At 45.1% G+C, this 22,970-nt stretch overlaps 2 protein-coding genes across 2 annotated transcripts in view; both read right to left on the reverse strand.

Moving 5' to 3' along the window:
* Positions 1-22,970, reverse strand: part of LOC137039766 (complement factor H-like) — a 108,945-nt gene that overhangs the window by 56,872 nt on the left and 29,103 nt on the right. The gene's annotated exons all lie outside the window — the stretch shown is intronic.
* Positions 23-5,146, reverse strand: LOC137040447 (uncharacterized). Its single transcript, XM_067416090.1, has 2 exons — positions 3,575-5,146; positions 23-261 (listed from the first exon to the last, which is right to left on the reverse strand). The coding sequence occupies exons 1-2, from the start codon at positions 4,689-4,691 to the stop codon at positions 239-241; spliced, it is 1,140 nt and encodes a 379-aa protein (XP_067272191.1). The 5' UTR covers positions 4,692-5,146; the 3' UTR covers positions 23-238.

Consider the following 22,970-nt stretch of genomic DNA (forward strand, 5'->3'; position numbering starts at 1 on the left):
AATGTAACAAGTTCGATATAGTGAGGAAGGAAGAGGACACGGGGGTCGGCAGGACTGTTGATGCTCTTTATTCTCAATAACTTAAATCAATAAACGTGCACGCTTCAGCGTGTGTTTGTCTCTGTGTATGCTCAGTTTCGCTTCCGGGTCACGCACTTCCGGCTTCCGGATATCTCAGGGTCTCCTCGCATCAACAGTCCGACTCTCTCTCTCCTCGGTCTCCGGTTCCGCTGGTGTTTTATCCCGTCTCCGCGCTCATTACTAGAACAAGAGACAGGTGTTATTAATCTGCGTCCAACCCACTCACTTACCGCTCGTCCCGCGGCCCTCTCTCCCGCTGCAGACCTCGCTGAACCACGCCCCCCTTGCCACATACCCCCACCGCCCGACTCAGGCCGGGGAGCCGTCCGGCCTGCAGCCCCCCCCCCCCCCCATTTCTGGAGAGGAAATCGGCCACAGCCATCTGAGCACCCGGCCTGTGGACCACCTTGAACTTAAACGGCTGAAGAGCCAGATACCAACGGGTGATCCGCGCGTTGGTATCCTTCATGCGGTGGAGCCATTGGAGAGGAGCGTGGTCCGAACAGAGAGTGAACTCCCGCCCCAGGAGGTAGTAGCGGAGGGTGAGAACGGCCCATCTGATGGCCAAACACTCCTTTTCTATGGTGCTGTACTTAGCTTCTCTCTTGGAGAGCTTGCGGCTAATGTACAGCACCGGCCGCTCTCCCCCCTCCACCTCCTGGGCCAGGACTGCGCCCAGCCCCCTGTCCGACGCGTCAGTCTGCAACAAGAAAGGGAGAGAAAAGTCAGGGGAGTGTAACAGCGGCCCGCCACATAGGGCAGCCTTTACTTGGGTAAAAGCCTGTTGACACGGCTCCGTCCACTGGACCGTATCTGGTAGCCCCTTTTTAGTAAGATCAGTCAAAGGGCTGGTGAGGTCCGAATAATTTGGTATAAACCGTCTATAATATCCCGCCAGCCCCAAGAACTGTCTTACCTCCTTTTTGGTCTTGGGCCTCGGACAGGTTGCAATTGCGGCAGTCTTATCAATTTGAGGACGCACCTGTCCATGACCCAAGTGGAAGCCCAGATACCTTACTTCCACCCGCCCAATCGCACACTTCTTCGGATTGGCCGTGAGCCCCGCTCTCCTCAGCGACCTCAGGACCGCCCTCACATGCTGCATATGCCGCTGCCAGTCGTGACTATAAATCACTATGTCATCTAGGTACGCCGCAGCATATGCAGCATGGGGACGCAAAATCCTATCCATGAGTCGCTGGAAGGTTGCGGGTGCCCCGAACAAGCCGAAAGGAAGCGTGACGAATTGGTGTAATCCGAACGGCGTGGTGAAAGCTGTTTTTTCTTTGGACAATGGAGACAAGGGGATCTGCCAATAGCCCTTTGTTAAGTCCAGTGTCGAATAAAATCGAGCCGAGCCTAACCGATCAAGCAATTCGTCAACCCGTGGCATTGGATACGCGTCGAACTTCGACACAGCGTTCACCTTGCGGTAGTCCACACAGAACCTGACCGAGCCGTCCGTTTTGGGGACCAAAACTATCGGGCTCGCCCAGTCACTGTTGGACTCCTCGATTACTCCCATGTCGAGCATTGCGCCTAATTCGTCCTGAACTACTTTTTTCTTGTGTTCAGGCAAGCGATACGGCCGGCTGCGAACTACCACGCCCGGCTCGGTCTCGATATGGTGCTGAATCAAGTCGGTACGTCCCGGTAGGGGCGAGAACACGTCGGCGAACTCCGCCTGCAATTTCGATAAATCAGCGAGTTGTAACGGTGAGAGGTGATCTCCCCCAGGGGCCAGCGCGACTGATTGCGCTTTAATGCTCGCCTCTGGCCCGAGATCATCTTCTCCCCCGATCACCGTTGCCAACAACACCGATTCCACCTCATTCCATTTTTTCAGCAGATTGAGGTGGTATATTTGACGTGCCCCGTTCCTATCGGATCGTATCACTTCATAATCGAGCTCTCCTATCTGCCGTGCGACCTCAAACGGCCCCTGCCACTTCGACATTAATTTTGAGCTCGAGGTTGGGAGTAGAACGAGCACCTTCTCTCCCGGAGTGAATTTGCGCAGTTTAGTACCCCTGTTATATGACCGGCTCTGGCGGTCCTGGGCTTGCAACAAATTCTCCCTAGATAGCCGCCCCAATGTGTGGAGTTTTGTTCGCAAGTCCATGACGTACTGAATTTCGTTTTTGGCCAACGAAGGCCCCTCCTCCCAAGTTTCTCGTAGGACGTCCAGCACCCCCCGTGGCTGACGCCCGTAGAGAAGCTCGAAGGGGGAAAACCCCGTGGAGGCTTGCGGGACCTCGCGCACAGCAAATAAGAGGGGTTCTAACCACCGATCCCAATTTTTGGCGTCTTCTTGTACGAATTTACGGATCATGGATTTAAGAGTGCGATTAAATCGTTCGACCAAGCCGTCTGTTTGTGGGTGATAGACGCTGGTTCGAATGGATTTAATGCCCAGTAATCCGTACAATTCGCTTAACGTGCGTGACATAAACGCCGTGCCTTGATCAGTGAGGATTTCTTTCGGAATCCCCACCCGGGAGATTAAACGAAACAGTGCGTCCGCAACACTCTTCGCCGAGATGTTGCGGAGAGCCACTGCTTCCGGGTATCGTGTTGCGTAGTCCACGATAACTAGCGCAAAACGATGCCCGCGTGCGGATCGTTCTAATGGCCCGATGAGGTCCATCGCAATTCTCTCGAAGGGGACCTGCATTAATGGTAGAGGGCGCAATGGCGCTTTTGGGGCGGCCAGTGGGTTCACCAACTGACATTCAGGACAAGACGCGCACCACCTGCGCACATTGTCATAAATGCCTGGCCAAAAGAATCGGGTCATTAAACGATTCAGCGTGGCCGCCTGTCCCAGGTGGCCCGCCATCGGGTTCGAATGAGCCGCCTGGAAAAGCATTTCCCGGCGGCTCTTTGGTACTAACAATTGGGTTGTATCCATTTTTGACTGAGCGTCTTGGGTCACTCGATACAACCTATCCTTAATTATGGCAAAATAAGGATACGTGACGGGCAATGCGGGTTGAAGGGGCTGACCGTCGATGGTGCGGACCTGTTGAAACGCATGTTTTAGCGTCTCGTCTTGAGACTGCTCCAGAGGGAAGTCATCGCGGTCCGAGAGAATCAGTCTCTCCACCCCGCTCGGTTCCTCTGAAGCTGTTCCCAAGGGCCCCGTATCAGCCTCGCCAACCTGCACTCGCACCGCCCCGTTCCTAGCCTTGTTTCCCCAAGCGGCATCCGCGCACAACGACCCCAATAACGCCGAAAAGGCGGGCCAATTCGTCCCCAGAATTAGCGGATGCCGGAGGTGGGGACTAACCGCCACCTCAACACTATGCTTTTTCCCCCTAAACTGTATCGTGACTGGGACAACCGGATATTCCACCACATCCCCGTGCACACACCGCACCTTAACCACGCGGCTTGTATCCAACGCCCCAGGCTGAATCAGGCTTTGATGGATCGAGGTTTGGTTACATCCTGAATCCACCAAGGCCTGATATGTACCCCCCTTGATACTTACAGGAATTTGGTACTCTCCTGCTTGATCGGGGGTGGTCCGCTGGACGTCCGGGATCCGGATCATTGTTCCGATGTCCATCATCGGACATCGGTCCACCAAAATGATCCGGATCACCGCACCGCCAGCAGGCCAGCCCAGGCCTACCCGCCGCCCCGGCGGCGGGGAGTGGGTTGGAGGCTGAGCGCGGATAGGGGGCGGAACCGGATCCATAGTCACTACCCGTCCCCAGCGGCCCCGCCCCCCTGGGCGGGACCCGCGAACTCCCAGACGGTCCAGGGCCCATCCCACCCCGGCCTCTGGGGGAAACGCGAGGAGGGCCTGGAGGGCGGGACCTGGGGAGAGGGACAGGTCGAGAGAGAGAGAGAGAAGGGGGAGAGAGAGAGGGAGAAGTTAGTGGGGGTGCGCCGACCCCCGGGCACGCCACCAGGTGGTCCTCCGCCAAATTGATGGCCGTCTCCAGCGACGTGGGCCGGTGGCACTGGACCCACTCGGCGGTCTTCCTGGGGAGCCGAGTGATGAACTGCTCCAGCACCACCAGATCGACGACATGGTCCACGTCGCTGCCGCCGGCCAGCAGCCATCTGCGGCACTCGTCCCGGAGCTGTTGGGCCAAGGCGAAGGGTCGACCGGACTCGCCCCACTCCAGGGAGCGGAAACGCTGGCGGTGTTGTTCTGGGGTCCGGCCGACCCGCTGAAGAATGGCCCGCTTCAGATCATCGTAGTCCAGGAGGTTCGCAACCGGTAGATGTTGCGCGGCCGCCTGGGCTTCGCCGGATAGCAGTGGAATGAGGCGCACCGGCCACTGTGCCCGGGGCCACCCGCAGGCCTCCGCGGCTTTTTGGAAGAGATCCACGAAGGCCTCGGGATCATCTTCCGGCCCCATCTTCTGCAGGGGCACGTGCACCGGTGCGCTGGCCCGCCCAGCGGCCTCGGCGCGAACCTCCCGGTCCATCCAGCTCCGGAACTGCTCGCGGTCCTCTTGCTGGCCTTGGACTATGGCCGCGAAGCGGCGCTCCTGTTCAGTCCGAAGGTCCAGCAACGCCGTGTGATGTTCCTGGTGGAGGGCCGCGAGCGATGTGATGATCTCCGCAAATGGCGAGGCGGAGGGCGTTGTCATGGCGGCGGCTCTGTCCTGCTTCCTTCCCGGGTTTCGGCACCAGTGTAACAAGTTCGATATAGTGAGGAAGGAAGAGGACACGGGGGTCGGCAGGACTGTTGATGCTCTTTATTCTCAATAACTTAAATCAATAAACGTGTACGCTTCAGCGTGTGTTTGTCTCTGTGTATGCTCAGTTTCGCTTCCGGGTCACGCACTTCCGGCTTCCGGATATCTCAGGGTCTCCTCGCATCAACAGTCCGACTCTCTCTCTCCTCGGTCTCCGGTTCCGCTGGTGTTTTATCCCGTCTCCGCGCTCATTACTAGAACAAGAGACAGGTGTTATTAATCTGCGTCCAACCCACTCACTTACCGCTCGTCCCGCGGCCCTCTCTCCCGCTGCAGACCTCGCTGAACCACGCCCCCCTTGCCACAAATAACAACAGAAAGAAGTTACCATTCTATGATACAAACTTTATTACAGAAATTACATAATCTGAACAAAAATATAAACTTTCATGTGTTCTCATATGACATAAAAAAAGTTGTAAATTATTGGTGATAAAGTGGTGCTGTGCAATGGTTAAAAAATTCAGTTGCTAATTTACAAATAAAAAAATAGCAATTTGTTCCACTGTAATAATGATTTATATACAAAAATAACATTGTACAAATAAAAATGACTTAAAGCACCTTTAAATACACAGCATCTTCCTCCTCTAAAATGTCTATAACCTGCAAACATGTGCCCAAAACAAGCATACGTTTGCAATTTATACTGTACATAAATTAACAGGATTATAACAACATTACTTAACAATTAATTACTTTATTACTTAAAAACATTACTAAAATTTTATTTTTACGAAAAAATACATATACTACACAATAAAAATTAGAAGAAATTAGTGTTTTTTTTAAAATAATGTTTAAAATGATATCCACTCACAATAGATGAAGACATGAAGTCTCCTGGTAGGAGACGAATACATTCTAGGTGGAAAAGTGTTCAAAAACACTAAGTTGTAGTTGTAGTTGTAACTAAAATCATGCTGATATTATGTCAAATATTATGTGAAATACATGCATATAAAATGACCTTCCTCAGTTCACCCGTTTCTTACAGCTCTGTCAGCAGCTTCCTCCAGAAATGTTGGAATCTTCCCCTCTGTTGTAGATGGGTTATTTTGTCCCTCCTGAAATCACAGAACATTTTTACAATATTTGTTTGCCAGTTTGCAGCTAATTTTCGCGCTCCATGTAACTGACATCATCGATGAACAGTGTATACTTTTAGATTTTTGATACGTACCATTGACAAATTAGCAGCAAAACCTTAACAAAACTATCAAAACATTTAAGTTTCACATAAAGATTTATTTAAAAGCTCAAGCTTTCATAAACAAGGGCTCAATCGATCAAATCGATAGAGTTAGCTTAAGTTACCCTCTTGTGAAAACGGTTGAGATGCTGACTTTTCCCGAAGACACTAAACCATTTCTATCAAGTAAATATTCAACAGAAGTGTGTCAGTTAACGTAAGAAAGGTGTCAGGAACAGGTGTGTATAATTTGTGTGGTTTTAGGGACTAAACTCACCTGAAACTAGTGAAAACAGCGTCTGAGGAAGTGCTGCTCGTTTGACTCCGAGTCCCCGTTTCCATGGCAACTCTGCTCCAGTGTGGTTTGAAGAACGCGATTCGAATATCCAACGCGCATGCGCATTAAAACGCCACAGTCACACATTATTTACATCAGGGGTTTTCAACCTGTGGGGCCCGCCCCCCTAGGGGGGCGCCATCACCTGTTAAGGGGGGCGCGAGAAACTGTGAATTCAGAGTAAGATAGCAAATCTTCATTCATCCACTAGAGGGGGCAATCTGATTAGTACCGCAGTTAATCAGGCGAGGCGACCTTGTTTATATATTAGTTGGTTACAGAGCAGAGTTGACGCGATCGAGTTCAAGCTAAATATTAAAAAAACTAAACAAAAATGGACCGTTGGCTTAAACGTAATAATACCACCAGTGATAAAACGGGTGAAAAAGAAGAAGAGTGTCCGACTGAACCCGTACAACTTCCGCAAATTGATGTCGAACCCTCCACGTCAACCGGGCTTTCCACGCAGAGAGGATTAATAGCAAAAACCAAAGGCCTGGGATCATCAAAACGACGAAAGTATGACGAACAGTACATAAAATACGGATTCACGTGCATCACACTTAATCAGGAACCACGTCCACAGTGTGTTGTCTGTTCTGAAGTGCTTGCAAATGACAGTTTGAAACCTGTGAAACTAATACGTCACTTACAAACCAAACACGCAACGTTAAAAGATAAACCGGTTGACTTTTTTCGCCGTAAAGAATCAGGATTAAAAAATCAAAAACAAACTATGACCAGCCAAACCACTGTGGCAGTCAAAGCGCTTACAGCATCATATGAGGTGGCTTATTTAGTTGCCAAGGATAAAAAGCCTCATACAATTGCAGAGAGCCTCATTCGTCCAGCAGCAATGGCCATCTGTAGAAATATGTTTGGAGATAAGTTTGCCAGTGACGTTGAACAAATTCCACTATCAGACAACACTATGAGCCGCCGTATTACTGAAATGGCAACCGACATCAAATGTCAACTAATTGAGAGAATACGGGACGGAATTTTTTTTTCATTGCAATTAGACGAGTCGACAGACATCTCAAACTTCTCGCAACTACTTGTATTTGTTCGCTACCGTCATGAGAGAAAATTGCTTGAAGATCTGTTATTTTGCTCAGCAATGGAAAAAACATGCACCGGAAGAGACATTTTTGAAAAAATCAATGGTAAATTGGATGAACTTGGTCTTTGTTGGGACAACTGTGTCGGTGTGTGCACAGACGGAGCGGGAGCCATGTTAGGGAAAAATAAAGGACTCGCTGCTTTGGTTCGTGAAGTAGCTCCGCATGTGCGTTTCACCCACTGTATGATCCACAGGGAGGCCCTTGCAGCAAAAACTCTTCCTGACGAATTGAACGCAGTGCTTAAAACAGCAACACAAATTGTCAATTTCATCAAGACTCGCCCCATAAAAACAAGACTGTTTGGCCTATTATGCAAAGAAATGGGGTCAGAATATGAATCGTTACTTTTGCACACGGAGGTACGGTGGCTCTCCAGAGGTAAAGTATTGCAGAGGATATTTGCATTGCGCGACGAACTAAGACTTTTTCTGCTCGATTGTGCATCTTCCTTTGCAAATTTTTTTACTGACCCAAAGTGGCTCACAGATCTTGCATACCTGTCTGACATTTTTGATAGACTCAATACCCTTAATTCGTCTCTTCAGGGCCCGAATTCAAACCTGTTAACAATGTCCAATAAAATTGTGGGGTTTGTGAAGAAATTGGAGCGATGGAGAGGGCAGGTTGATGGGGGTAATGTAGACATGTTCCCAACCTTGGATGAATTTCTCACGGAAAATGAGCTTAATTGGGATGATACAAAAAAAGAAATAACTCTCCATCTACAAGCCCTGTCTGCACATTTCAATAAGTATTTTCCTGAGCAGCATAGTTGGAACCAGTACGACTGGGTTCGTAACCCCTTCATCGAAAGCGCAGTGAGTCTGTCATCAAATCAGCAGGATGCCCTTCTGGACCTGTCAAGTGACCGAACTTTGAAGACACTGTTTGACTCGAACACACTGCCGGAATTCTGGCTGTCAGTGGAGACAGAGTACGCTGAACTTGCGAGACTTGCAATTGATATACTTTTGCCTTTTGCCTCAACTTGGCTCTGCGAAGCAACATTTTCTATATTAACTTACATCAAAAGCAAGTATCGCTCACGCTTATTGACAGTGGACGATGATTTACGGATAGCTGTGTCGGGTATCAAACCACGGATTGGTATGTTGTGCTCTCAGAAACAGGCTCAGCCATCTCATTAGGTAAGCTGCTAGATATACTGTTCAATATAACTATTTTTATGCACGCTATATGCAGCACATAATACAGGTGAAACTCGAAAAAATTTGAATATCGTGAATATTAAAAGTTATTGTATTTCAGTAATACAAATTTAAAGGTGAAACATATTTAGTGGTTCCGGTCTGTAACGGGAGAGTTTGACGGATCCTGTGGAAATACTGACGAGTGTAAAGAGTTACTGACGAGTGTAAAGAGTTTTATTGTGAGATTGTTTTGTATGCTGTAGCAAGGCTACGGTGAATGCACTGTTGGCGCGACTTCTGTTTATTGATTTGAGTTTTGTAAATAAAACGTGCGAGTGCAGTCACGCCGACCCTGTCTTCTTCCTTCCAAACACTGAATCTCTTCACAACTTGTATAGCAATGATGTTCGTTTGCACGCACTTTGGGGGATGGGGATGGGGATGGGGGGGGGGGGGGGGGGCGCGAATGAAATTAGACAAACTTGGGGGGGCGCATATCCTAAAAGGTTGAAAACCCCTGATTTACATGATAAATAACCATCTAGATTTAAAACATTACATAAATAAAAATCTCATTGATATTAAATCATGAATTTAAAATTAATTTAGTCATATGAGCCATTCATAGGTGCAAAATGCCACCCCTGCACTAGATAGTGAGACAAAATGGCACTTTTATATATATTTTATAATGTATTTTGTATTATTATAGGAACACTCAACCTAATTATTTAATTTGAAAGTGTGATTGTTTTTCTATGCAAACGCTTTGCTTTGGTTATATAACAATATTAAGCCAATCTCTGTGTTTTTTCATTGAAAAGTGAAATTACATTAAAATAAATCAGAATGTCCTTTAGGATTCTAAGAATCCAATAAGATCCAATAGGACAAAGTGAAATTCCATTAAAATAAATCAGAATGTCCTAGGATTCTAACAATCCAAGAAGATCCTACAGGACAAAGTGAAATTCCATTAAAATAAATCAGAATGTCCTTTAGGATTCTAAGAATCCAATAAGACCCTATAGGACAAAGTGAAATTCCAATAAAATAAATCAGATTGTCCTATAGGATTCTAAGAATCCAATAAGATCCTACAGGACAAAGTGAAATTCCATTAAAATAAATCAGAATGTCCTAGGATTCTAACAATCCAAGAAGATCCTATAGGACAAAGTGAAATTCCATTAAAATAAATCAGAATGTCCTATAGGATTCTAAGAATCCAATAAGATCCTATAGGACAAAGTGAAATTCCAATAGGATTTTTTGACAAGGCTAGCATGTTAGCTTAGCACACCAGCAAAACAACAATTTGTACGATTAAAATCATGTTTTATTCAAAACTTGCTTCATAACACTTTATAATTTATAAGTCGAGTGTTTTATATAACAATATGTGATCTCATGTAGCTTCGGGTCAAAAAATCTGACAGAAAATATACAATGCTAAAAGCTATGTGGAATAGCATTGCATTATAAATATCATCTATTATGAAACCACCCAACATGGCATAAAGAACACAGACCAACCATATATTGCCGCGATTGTGTGTTTATTGTCTTAAAACGTGTCTATCTGCATAAAATAGCGATCTCACGATCACTAGAAAGCTGTTTTGGTCATGTCAGATACTTCCTGAATGTCACATGGTGTGTCTGTTCTTCGTGAGCTAAATATGGAGTGAATTTTCAGTAGTACAGCTTTCCCAGAATGAATTTAAAACACAGCATATCACTGTCTACTGCTCTCATAATCATACATCCGCGGATTTTGGATAAAGATGAATAAATAATACTTCTCTGTATAGAAATTTGACTCAAACATTAATCTATCAATATTTCTCCACATCTGCACACATTTGAAGTAAAAGCCCTGAGGGAAGTTTTTTTGTCGAGTGTCTTAATGACGACCACAGAGGAGTATTTTATGAATGGGAGCAAATGACGGGCATATTACAATCAAAAGGTAGCGACGGCCATGATCATATTCATAACTCCTGGCATATATTAACACATTACGGTCACTATAAGACTTTGAGAATAAAACAGAGGTAAAAAAATTAAACTTTAGTCTTAGATCTTTTTAATGATGTATAGTTTGTCAAGGTAATTACTTACACCTGATAGTAATTTTGAGCTAATTTAAGCAAAGAGAGCTTCAGCACGTCCTCGTCCTCGTGACGGTTATCAGGTTAATAAAGAACTCTGTCTCACCTTCTCTCCAAACAAACCGTCATCTGTAAAGAATGATCGACTTTAACGCACGCCAGGTTGACGCATATAGAGAAGAGCGAAATGTTTGGATTTGGATGGTAACTTAAATGTTTTTTTTTGTTTTTTTTTACCACTTTCGTTATTTTGGCTAGAAATTTTGTTTGTTGGAAATATGAACTGAATTTTGAAATGCGTTTAAAATGAAAAAATTACCGTTTAATAAACAAAATAATTTTTTGACATGAAGACAGCGTTTGGAGTGAGTGCATGCAAAATAATCCATTCCCTTAGTCCACAAATAAAAGTAGACAGTTTATAGTTTATAATTATGTCTTGAACTTATCTGTATGTCTAAAAATTAAGGAGTATTGTGAGTTTTTACCGCCATCTTTAAGGAAGAAAACGAAAAGAAAAAACTCTGGCGTATAAAGAAAACAGAGCCTACATAACTACAAAACTAAATAGGTTACGTTTAGGCCTAAACATTAGCCTGTAATATTATTTTAATTTATACGTTGATTATGAAAAGTGAGCAGCATGAGTAAAATATAAGATTCGCAATTTGTTTGAGACTTGGGTATCATATCATATAGTTATGATATTATTTGTGGCTGCACTGGGGTCCATACTAGGTTTAAGTAACGCCACTGTCCCTATTAGGAGAAAATATAACGACAAGATCTTGTTATTACGAGAAAATATGTTGAGACACAATTGAGTGGAAAAATAATATATAGGCCTTATGATGCAGCAATGAGTTCCCTTTCGAGAGAGGTTCCTCGTATTACGTATGGGAAAAACTCCTTTTCTCGAGAATGTGAAGCAAAACTTTTAATAAAGGTATCTATGTAAAGCGCAGTGAGCTGCACGGCCATAGCCCAGCGCGAGGAGCGCTCTGATTGGCCGGGCTGCGGCAACTGCAGGAACCTATGGTGAGGCGGCTGAGAGGAACGAACCAATGGGGGGCGTTCCAGAAGCCCGACGAAAAAGGTGCTTATATTTGCATACAGGAGGCTATATAAGACCCTAATTCGCCATAGGTGTCAGATTTTATCTCCTTCAGCGATACCTTCGCTGGTCTCCGGAAGAAGCACCGCCGTTGAAAAGGCACCAGCGGAACCTGCAGCTGAGGACGACGGACTCCCTCTCCGCCTTCTCTGCCGTTCCAGCTACGCCATCCGGCGTTATATATCCTTTAAACTGTGTCTATGTTGAGTGTTATATGTGTTTGTGTGTGTGTTGCCGCTGCAACGCCACTTCTAGAGCTTACAGGCTTGTTCTACTCGAGGACTCTCTCGTTCCGCCGCGTCGTTAAGCGCCGCGGAAAGACGGAGCTCTTCTCACTCACCCTCTGCTCTCGTCCCGTCGCGCCGAATAGCGCCGCGGAAAGAGAGAATGTTAGAGGACATGAGCACACTCAAGCCGAAGCTCTCTTCACTCTGCCGCCGCCGCGGCTCTTCTTCCGCCGCTGCCACAGAGTTGTCCTCACTCTTCTCTCATTCCGTCGCGCTACAGCCGCGGACAGAGAATACTAGAGTGAATAGGCGAACTCGAGCCGAAGCTCTCGTCACTATACCGTCGCGCTGAGGAGGCGCCGCGGACAGACGGAGTTTTTCCTCGGACAGAGTTTTACCTCACGCTTCCAATTCTCTCGTCCTGTCGCTCTATCGCCGCGGACAGAGAATACTAGAGTGAATAAACAAACTCGAGCCGAAGCTCTCGCCGTGCTAGAAGCGCCGCGGACAGAGTTTTACCTCACGCTTCCAATTCTCTCGTCCTGTCGCTCTATCGCCGCGGACAGAGAATACTAGAGTGAATAAACAAACTCGAGCCGAAGCTCTCGCCGTGCTAGAAGCGCCGCGGACAGAGTTTTACCTCACGCTTCCAATTCTCTCGTCCTGTCGCTCTATCGCCGCGGACAGAGAATAATAGAGTGAATAAACAAACTCGAGCCGAAGCTCTCGCCGTGCTAGAAGCGCCGCGGACAGAGTTTTACCTCACGCTTCCAATTCTCTCGTCCTGTCGCTCTATCGCCGCGGACAGAGAATAATAGAGTGAATAAACAAACTCGAGCCGAAGCTCTCGCCGTGCTAGAAGCGCCGCGGACAGAGTTTTACCTCACGCTTCCAATTCTCTCGTCCTGTCGCTCTATCGCCGCGGACAGAGAATACTAGAGTGAATAAACAAACTCGAGCCGAAGCTCTCGCCGTGCTAGAAGCGCCGCGGACAGAGTTTTACCTCACGCTTCCAATTCTCTCGTCCTGTCGCTCTATCGCCGCGGACAGAGAATACTAGAGTGAATAAACAAACTCGAGCCGAAGCTCTCGCCGTGCTAGAAGCGCCGCGGACAGAGTTTTACCTCACGCTTCCAATTCTCTCGTCCTGTCGCTCTATCGCCGCGGACAGAGAATACTAGAGTGAATAAACAAACTCGAGCCGAAGCTCTCGCCGTGCTAGAAGCGCCGCGGACAGAGTTTTACCTCACGCTTCCAATTCTCTCGTCCTGTCGCTCTATCGCCGCGGACAGAGAATACTAGAGTGAATAAACTAACTCGAGCCGAAGCTCTCGCCGTGCTCATTCTACCGCCGCCGTGCTGAAGCGCTGCGGACAGAGAATACTAGAGTAAGTTAGACGAGCGAGCTCGGGCTGTTGGGTATGTCAAGAACAATGTCGCTGCAGCGCGCGCTTACTGCCAAGGAAGTTGTAATGGCTGCCTTGTCATGATAGCGCGCGCCCCTTCCACAGCGCGTTGCTGACTAGAGCGCGGCTTACGTCATAGCACGCGCTCACTGTCAGAGCATAAGGGCGTCGGAAAATGGCTGCCAAGCTAAGCCCTTTTTTCACTCTATCACTTCCAGTCCCCTTTATTCAGGCGGCTGGAAAGGTTTTTACACTGTAGACAAAGTGTCCACTACACAGTGTGCACCCCTACATAAGCACTGTTAATTCAGCCTCACAAAATCACAAATAAATCCCGCCGCGGCCGGATTACACCATATAAAGTCAACTAGCCTTATTGCAGTCAACTAGCCTGTGGTCAAACACGCTTGTCTGCATGCGCGCTTTCAGTCTAGACTAGAGCATAACGGCATTGTGGAATGGCTCACATACCACCCGCACTTCCTTACATTCTCCCAGTTCCCTTAAGTTAAGTGACTGGAGATGAAATATTCCAGTCAACTAGCCTGTGTTAAACACGCTCGTCTGCACACTAATGCTGTGTGCGTTTACCCCTGTGGATTTGCTCACTGGTTTGCACCGTGGGTATTCTACGTAGGTTGTGCGCCACTGCACATTGTTTACACTACACACAAAAGAGCTTTCTATGTAGGAAATGTGCCCACTTTACAGTCTGCACTCCTGCACCCAAGCACTTTTCACAAAGTTCACTCTCGCACACACAATATAAATGTGAGGCGTGCGCCCACTGCAAAGCCTGCACCGCCAAAACTAACACTATCCCCACAGTGTTAAAAGCAGTGTTACAGCACAAGCAACCCGGCTAACAGGCCCCTATTACTAAGCGGCCAGCCCCCGAATCTAATTCAACCCCTGGCTTTACGAGCCCAGGCCTGGCAGGCCATTCCTGGTATATAATATTGGGTGTTGAACATATAAAACGAGGTTCTCGCTACAGTTTTGCTCGCAGACCCCGCGATTCAAGCCGTGGTCGAGCCCTCTGTAAGAAGCAGTGTCAGTCACGTGCTTCTCGCTGAGGCATTGAGACTGTTAAAGGAGAGAGCGGCGAAAACAGTACACCCGACGCTAGCGAGTCAGGTTTTTACTGTCGCTAATTCCTCATGCCGAAAATGGGTGGCGGTCTCAGGCCCATTTTCCAGGCATCTGAACAAAGCACTTATGACACGCTCGTTTCAAGGTGCTGACGGTGAAACAAATCCTCGCGCACATTCGCCCCGGGGATTGGGTTTTCTCAATAGATCTGAAAAACGCATACTTCACGTTACGATAACCCCCCACCCCCACTACAGGCCATTCTTGAGATTCGCCTTCGAGGGGCAGGCTTATCAGTACAGTCATTGTCATAGACTCAAGACTTACGGCATAAGAACCACCACGTCTTGATAATGTACATAAAATCGCTAGGGCAGCCGAGATCAGACTCTGTTCACTGCATGGCTAAGCATCTCCTTTTATGGGCAGAGCACAATCTGAGCTCCCTAAGGGCGGCTAACGTGCCAGGTATTCTGAATCAGAGTCCGGACATGTTATCCAGAGGACCCATGTCCCCAGGGGGATGGTCCCTTTACCCGCAAACAATTCAGCTTGCACAGCACACGCTGCCCAATATTTTTTCTGCAAACGCAGGGATGCCCTGGCCCATGTTGGCCCAGACTCCCTCTATATGTTCCCTCCGATCGCGATCCAGCTGCAGCCTGTGCTTTTTAATAGCCCCACTTTGGAAGAACCGCACATGGTTCTCCATACTGTTTCAGCTGTCAGACACAGCCCCATGCCTATTCTGCCAATGAAAGGGAAGGTCTGGCATCCCAATCCCGAGCTGTGGGCCCTCCACGTATGGCCCATCAACGGTATCCGGGAACCTCTCTGACAAGTTATGAACACTATTTCGGAAGCTAGAGCCCCTGCTATCTGGCAGCTCTGCTTGAAGTGGTCAGTGGTTTTCTAACCAATGTGCTACGCGAAACATCGACGCACACTCATGCGAACTGGAGGAACCGCTCGCTTTCTCCAAGAGCTAATGGATGCGGGTCGTCCCCCCTCCATACTCGGGGTGTGTGTCTCCGCCATAGCAGCTAGCCACGCTCCTATCGCGGCACATTCACTAGGGAAAAGTGATCTTATTGTGTGTTTTCTTAAAGGGGCCAGGAGATTCAGCCCGCCTTGCCCCTACCTCGGTCCCTATTTGGGACCTCGCCATGGTTTTGGAGGCCGTGAAGGGTTCCCCCTCCTAACCACTTCAGAACACGAGCTTGAAGTACATATCACTCAAAACCGTTTTTCTGCTGGCTGTGGCCTCGGTTAACCGAGTGGGTGGCTTACCTGCACTCTCCGTGAGCCCTTCCTGTCTTGAGTTTGGGTCCAGCAACTTCAAGGTTGTGCTCAAACCGAGGCATGGTTTTATGCTGAAAGTGCTATCAACCCCTTCAGTATGCAGCTCTTTGCACTGCTTAACCCGCGTCTCAGAGAGAATAAGACGCAAACATATTCTGCCCAGTCAGAGCATTGAGATTGTATCTAGAGCGCTCCACCCCCTTCAGGCAGTCGGATCAGCTCTTCATTGCTTCGGTGGCCGCACTAAAGTTTGTGCTGTCATGAAACAGTCTCTCACACTGGATAGTGGATGCAGTCCCACTAGCATATAGGTCCAGGACCTAACCTGTCCTACAGGCATTTAAGCCCACTCCTCTAGAGGCATGGCCTCATCTTGGGCTTGGTCGTGTGACATTTCTTTGGAAGATATCTGTGCGGCGGCAGGCTGGGCCTCTCCGTCCACTTTTATCAGATTCTACAAGTTGGAGGTTCCAGCTCTACAAGCAGGGCTTCTCTCCATCTAGGCTCTATCTTGACCCTGGCAAACAGATTGCCTTACATTTTGGCCTGTACACATTAGTCCTTAAGCACTATTCATTCATCATAAGATCCGACTATGTCCGATCAGCTGTTCAAACGAACCGACTCTTCCGGTTCTTCATTCCCCTTATAAGCCGCCTCTGTCGGTGTCTCGGGGGTTTATAACATGTGCTTTGGGTATACTGGGTCAGTCAGCACACACGGCGCTTTACATTGTGTTCCCATACGTAATACGAGGAACCTCTCTCGAAAGGGAACGTACTCGGTTACTTTCGTAACCTCGGTTCCCTGAGAGAGAGGAACGAGTATTACGTTCCGTGCCGTGTTTATGCTTCTCAGGTATCGCTTCAGTCGATCTTAAAACCTGACACCTATGGCGAATTAGGGTCTTATATAGCCTCCTGTATGCAAATATAAGCACCTTTTTCGGCGGGCTTCTGGAACGCCCCCCATTGGTTCGTTCCTCTCAGCCGCCTCACCATAGGTTCCTGCAGTTGCCGCAGCCCGGCCAATCAGAGCGCTCCTCGCGCTGGGCTATGGCCGTGCAGCTCACTGCGCTTTACATAGATACCTTTATTAAAAGTTTTGCTTCACATTCTCGAGAAAAGGAGTTTTTCCCATACGTAATACTCGTTCCTCTCTCTCAGGGAACCGAGGTTACGAAAGTAACCGAGTACGTTACCCCACCAGGTAACCAATGCGAAAAAAACTTGCATTGCAGTTTTGCGAAAATGTCCTTTTTCACATTGTCTGAAAAACCACCTCATGAGAGTGTAAAAAATGTATTTTTTGCAATACATGGGAGTTTTTGCGAAATTGCTGCGTTTCCATTGGGCATATTTTCAAATTTGCAATTTGAAGGGTAATGGAAACGCGGCTAGTGTTGGCATCGATATTATCGATATTTAGATCTATCCGCCCACCCCTAATACTTATATCATTGACAACAGTAGTCCGGTCAGGATATTGTCATTTAAAATTTGTTGTTGCAGCCCTCAACTGATGTTGACATGTTGTGTTTTGGCCTGAAGCTCCGCCCCCCACCAATCGACCAATCACGTATTCAGTAGTGTTTCGGCATCCGGGCTGCCAGATCTGCTCTAGTTACCACAGCTGCAGAGTCTCTGCATTGAAGACCCACAAACGGCTACATTTCTGTCCGATACCGTAGGAAATTAAACTGAATGTGGAGGATTTCAACTGTGACAATGATTGACAGGACAGTTTAAACGGTGACAGGATTTTCGTAAAGAAGCGACAGAGTCCGTTAAAGATGGTGAAGTAACATTAGCATGCTCTAAGGCATACATTCTCTTCTCAAAAGGATGTACTTTTTCTTCACAAAAAGAGTACATACTTTTAGGTCGTAGTATAAAGAGGCGAATTGGGATGCAGGGCATGTTCACACTGTTATTAATTGTGAAGTCTTGTTTGTTGTATCACTGCATTTCTGAGCGTATTTCCCTAGATTTCTCTCTTGGTTTTGATGAATTACTTGCCCATTCCATGAATTACCCTTTTTGCCTGTCTCCTGTCTAGTTTTCCTGTTTGGACTGTTTGCCTGTGTATGATCTTTTGCCTGTTTTTGACTACGAGTGTGGACTATCCTTCATTAAATCAGCATTTGGATCCTCAACCTTTGAGTCTCGGAGCAGTCTGTAACAAATATACTGGCTTATTAGAGGAAAAATTCTATTCAGCTCAAACTCTATTAACCTAGTTAAATACATCATTTAAATAGAAAAGACAGCAGAGTAATAGTTTGAACGTTAAACTTTATTCTGAAGCAGTGTTAACATAATGCCATAATCAGCTAATTATAATGTAAAAACTGCACATACTGTAATACGAATTGTATTGTTATTGTAGTAAAATGTTCATAATGTAGTAATTTTCTCAAAACATAAAATCTTGAGCTCATAATGTAATAACAATGTAATTTTACATTATGGGAAATGAATTACTATATAAACTCAAACATGTAATATTTTATTATTGTATAGCTTTTAAAACATAACATTAGTAATTCCTTACAGTCAATTAAAAAATATATAAATCAAGTCTTAAAGTACCTGCTAACAGATTTAAATATTCATGCAATTATTATTTTTATTAAATTATTCCTTTTAAAGTAATTAAAAAAAATATATAAATCCTGTTTTAACTGGATTTAACCAGATTACAGATACTAATTAATAGTAGTAGTTTAAAAAAATATTTATATTGCGTCATCTCTGAAACGACTTTACTGTTCCAGTGACGTCACCAATCATTAATCATTTACCTGATTTCATTCTAGCATTTAAAACTCACTTTCCTGATCCAGTCGATTCCTGATGATAAATTCAATTCCAGATTCCAGTTTAGCATTTTCTCCCACACTGAATCCTCTGGGACTTTAAATAAGACAGTAAAATGCACTTCAAGAGGCATTTCATGTTGACTTTAAGACAAAAATCTCTGCATGCTTCTGTATTGTGTGTATTCTAGTTTATTTGTACATATACTACACTGTTAAAACGACATCTTTTAGTGTGAATCATTTTTCTGATGTCCTAAAACAGCCCCATAATCTCATGTTAAACAAGAGACAAAAGCCATTCCCAGCTCCACCATGAACGTCCTGTTTAAAATCCCAGTGTTTTTTTTATTTATTTATGCGCGTGTTTGTATTTAACACTGTTTGTCATTTAACAGTAAGTATACCATTACCATATGTATACTAGAAGTAGTTTATGTAGTTTAAGACTGGCTTTTGATTTCTAAAATGTGCTGTAAGGGAATATAAATATTTTGATGTTTTCAAAGCTATTACAGTAATGAAAATGTTTTTGATGAGGTGATAATGTAATAATTTTCTCATAATGTAATTTTTTAATTACATTATGAGCTCAAGATTGAACATTTTGAGAAAATGATTACAATGAGAACATTTTATTACAATAATAATGCAATACTTAGTACAGTATGTGCAGTTTTTACATTATGAGTTGCTACACCATATTACTGTAACATGAGCAAGACTGAAGCATCAAGAAACTGTGTGTGTGTGTGTGGCTCCTGCAGCAGCGTGTCTGTCCATCTTCATTCACATCTGTGGGGTCATCAGATCTTAATAGAGAAAACTATGATAAATTCAGAGTCATTTGTGGACATTCTTGTTGGTAACACTTTACGGTAAGGGTAGGCCTACATGAATTCACGCATAAATTATGCATTACCACATGCATTAATATATATCATGAATCATCAGGAACTAACAGGAATTCAAAGTCTTTTATTCATGACTTCATGGATGAACAACACCTTAATTAAAACATTAACTAAGGTGAGTACATCATCATGAATTATGGTTTATTATGCATGATCATGATGTTTTCTATGTTCACAAAATACATTGGTCTTATTCATGCATGTGAGACTACTTTAAATTATGTTTTATTTATGAACTAATTTATTGATGAATATTAAAGTAGGAGATTAATCTAAATGTGGAGGATTTGAACCGTGACGATGATTGACAGGGCAGTTTAAACGGTGACGGGATGCTGGAACTAAGCGAGTCCGTTAAAGATGGCGAAGTATGTCCCGAAGCTTGCATACTTTTCTGCTACACAATCAAAAGTAAATTTTAGAGTATATAAAAAAAAATATGTACTTTTTCTTCACAAAAAGAGTACATACTTTTAGGACGTAGTATAAGTAAGCGAATTGGTTCAGCACGTTGCTTCAAGCACATCTTTCCGCATTAGCGCATGTGGGCTTTGTGTTGCTCTGTACTGAGGTCTGTGATGAAAAATGTGTAATCACTGATGAAGAATATTGATTATTTAGAGTGTGTTTGTATTCATACAGGAGCTAATATGTGTCTAGACACTTCTGTGCTATGTTTAACACTCTTACCATGTGTTAAAACTACTGAGAGGGATTGTTTTGACAATGGGGACATAAGAGATTGTGACTTCTGTTATGTCTTCAGTTCACACTCGATGCAGTTTAATCCAGGTGTTGTTCATCCATGAAGTCATGAATGAAAGACTTTGAGTTCCTGTTAGTTCCTGATGATTCATGAGATATATTAATGTATCTGGTAATGCAAAAATCATGCATGAATTCATGATAATTCACATACCCTTACCGTAAAGTGTCACCCTTTTTGTTTTTAATGAGTTTACATGCTAACAGACACATATCTATTAATAATCATTACAGAATCGTTATCCCATTCTAATTCTGCTCTGCAAAATAAACTATAAATTAAATGTGGTTAGTACATTATCAAAATGTTTCAGTTTTTACCTCAGTGTTTTACTCCAGCCTTCTTTCAACTATTTTGGGTCTGAAATAAAAAATAAAAAATAATTTTCAACATCAATAATTTCAAATAAACATCAATAAAAAAATGATTAAAGGGGGGGGGGGGTGAAATGCTGTTTCATGCATACTGAGCTTTTTACACTGTTAAACACTTGGATTCCCATCCTAAACATAGACAAAGTTTCAAAAACTAATGTTGGACGTTTGATGGAGTATTTCTGTGTCAAAAATACTCCTTCCGGTTTCTCACAAGTTTCGGAGAGTTTTTTTCGAGTATGGCTCGAGTTGACGTTAATAGATCGGAAGGTCCTTGTATGGGCCGTACGGGCTCTTCTCCCGGTAGGGTGCGCGCGCGCGTGACTAGAGCGAGAGAGGAAATGCACACCCATAAACACTCTCAGGTGCAGATCCAGTCGATCCAGGCACCGCGCTCCACTTTATTCCTATGGGTGACGTCGAGCGACTTCAACTCTTCAGCACAGCATTCCGGGAAGGCAGCGCTGCATTTGAACCGATTTGAACGCAGAAATGACGGGAAGCTTCACAACATCTCTTCAGTCACGTCGCAAAAGTGGATCTCCACCGTTCACTGCTGTCAGGACTTTACCAAATCATACCAAATAAGTGTGTTTTTGACGGAGCGGTCCCAGCGATAAAGGTTCGGTCCTGCTTTGGAAGCAACTGGTGAGTTAAACTGCTTCAAATGTCTCTGCTGTTGGCTATCGTCGCATGAGTAAACATCAGTAAACGACACGATCGCGTGCTTCGTCATTCAAATGCGCTAACGGACTTCATTGCTGTTCTGTATAACGTTACACTAGTCTGACGTGCAAAACCGTTTTGCTTGCTACTGCTAAGGTTTAGTCGCATACAATAGTCCATAAACCGAATCATGTCCTCATAAACTGCGAGTAAACACACACAAATGTTGACAGGCCCCTAAATACAGTACATACCACAGAGACGGACGTCCTGCTGTTGCTATATCTCCTGTTCAATTTATTTCAGCCTCAGAATCTGATTCTGGATCAGTATTAGCTGAGATCGATAGCCATGGGGTTCCTCCACGCTTGAGGACGTCACTGCTTTGCGCGCTCGTCATTCTTTAGCTCCGCCCACTCGATACGCCTCCAGGCGCTCGTTTTTTTCCGGAAAGACTCGGTACAGCCCATATTTCTTTTATAAATATAATAAAACTAAAGACTTTTCAGAGATATGAAGGATGTAATACTACTCTATAGGTACTCAAGATTGACATGAGATTGACTGAAACTGAAGCCCCTTTCACACTGCACGTCAGACCCGCAATATTCCCGGAACATTGCCGGGTCGCCTTCTGTGTGAAAGCAACCACGTCCCGGCATTTATTACCGAATTCGACCCGGGCCGGGGACCTAGTAATATTGCGGTATTCGACCCGGGACGAGCGCTGTGTGAACAAAAGCCGAAACTAATGCCGCAACGTGTACGTAGTTATCGTGCGACTCCTAGAGCTTGTTTTTTTCAATAATACAACCCTGCAGTGCCAGAAGAGCTAGTCTGTGTTTAAAACGCAGAGAGTGTTCATATACAAAAGAAACTAAAATTAAACAAGCAGAAATGTGCGCAAACTGGACACAAGTTGAGACCACGGAGCTCCTTACTATCCGCGCTGAAGCTGAGATCGCTCGCCATTATACGTCACATCAGGATGTCACGTGTCAACTCGACCCGGGAACAAATGTCGGGTCGCATTATCCGTGTATTTGCCGGAATTGCAGTGTGAAAGGGCCTTGAGTGTTTCACCCCCCCCTTTAAATTCAATCAAACATACATATATTAACTCAATGTTTTCCTTTTTTTTTTTTTTTTTAAATTTCTATATGAAATAAACGCTGTTCATTTGAACTTTCTATTCAGTTTAGCTGCCTGTAACTGACATGAATTTAAAAATCAACTAAAGCGGTGAATTATATCAGATGAATTATTATCAGGATGATAAAGATGAGTCTAGATCAGCTGCAGACAAACCTGACGACCTCAACTAATTCTCACAGGAATGAAAATACACAAACACATATAAATGTAGAAATAGCACCATATACAATACGTTATAATGGATCGACTGTATGTGTAAAATGTGCCCAAAATTTCACAGATATATCACAAAACGATTTTTGCTTTGTTGTAAGGAAACCGTCTTTAAACCTTCCAGAATTCACTTATTAGGATTCATATGTTAAATAAAAGAAACTGTGCAAACTGTAACATTAATATCAGCACATACCAGCACACAG

The sequence above is a fragment of the Pseudorasbora parva genome, chromosome 14 (assembly GCF_024679245.1).
Source record: "Pseudorasbora parva isolate DD20220531a chromosome 14, ASM2467924v1, whole genome shotgun sequence".
In the NCBI taxonomy this organism is placed as follows: Eukaryota; Metazoa; Chordata; class Actinopteri; order Cypriniformes; family Gobionidae; genus Pseudorasbora; species Pseudorasbora parva.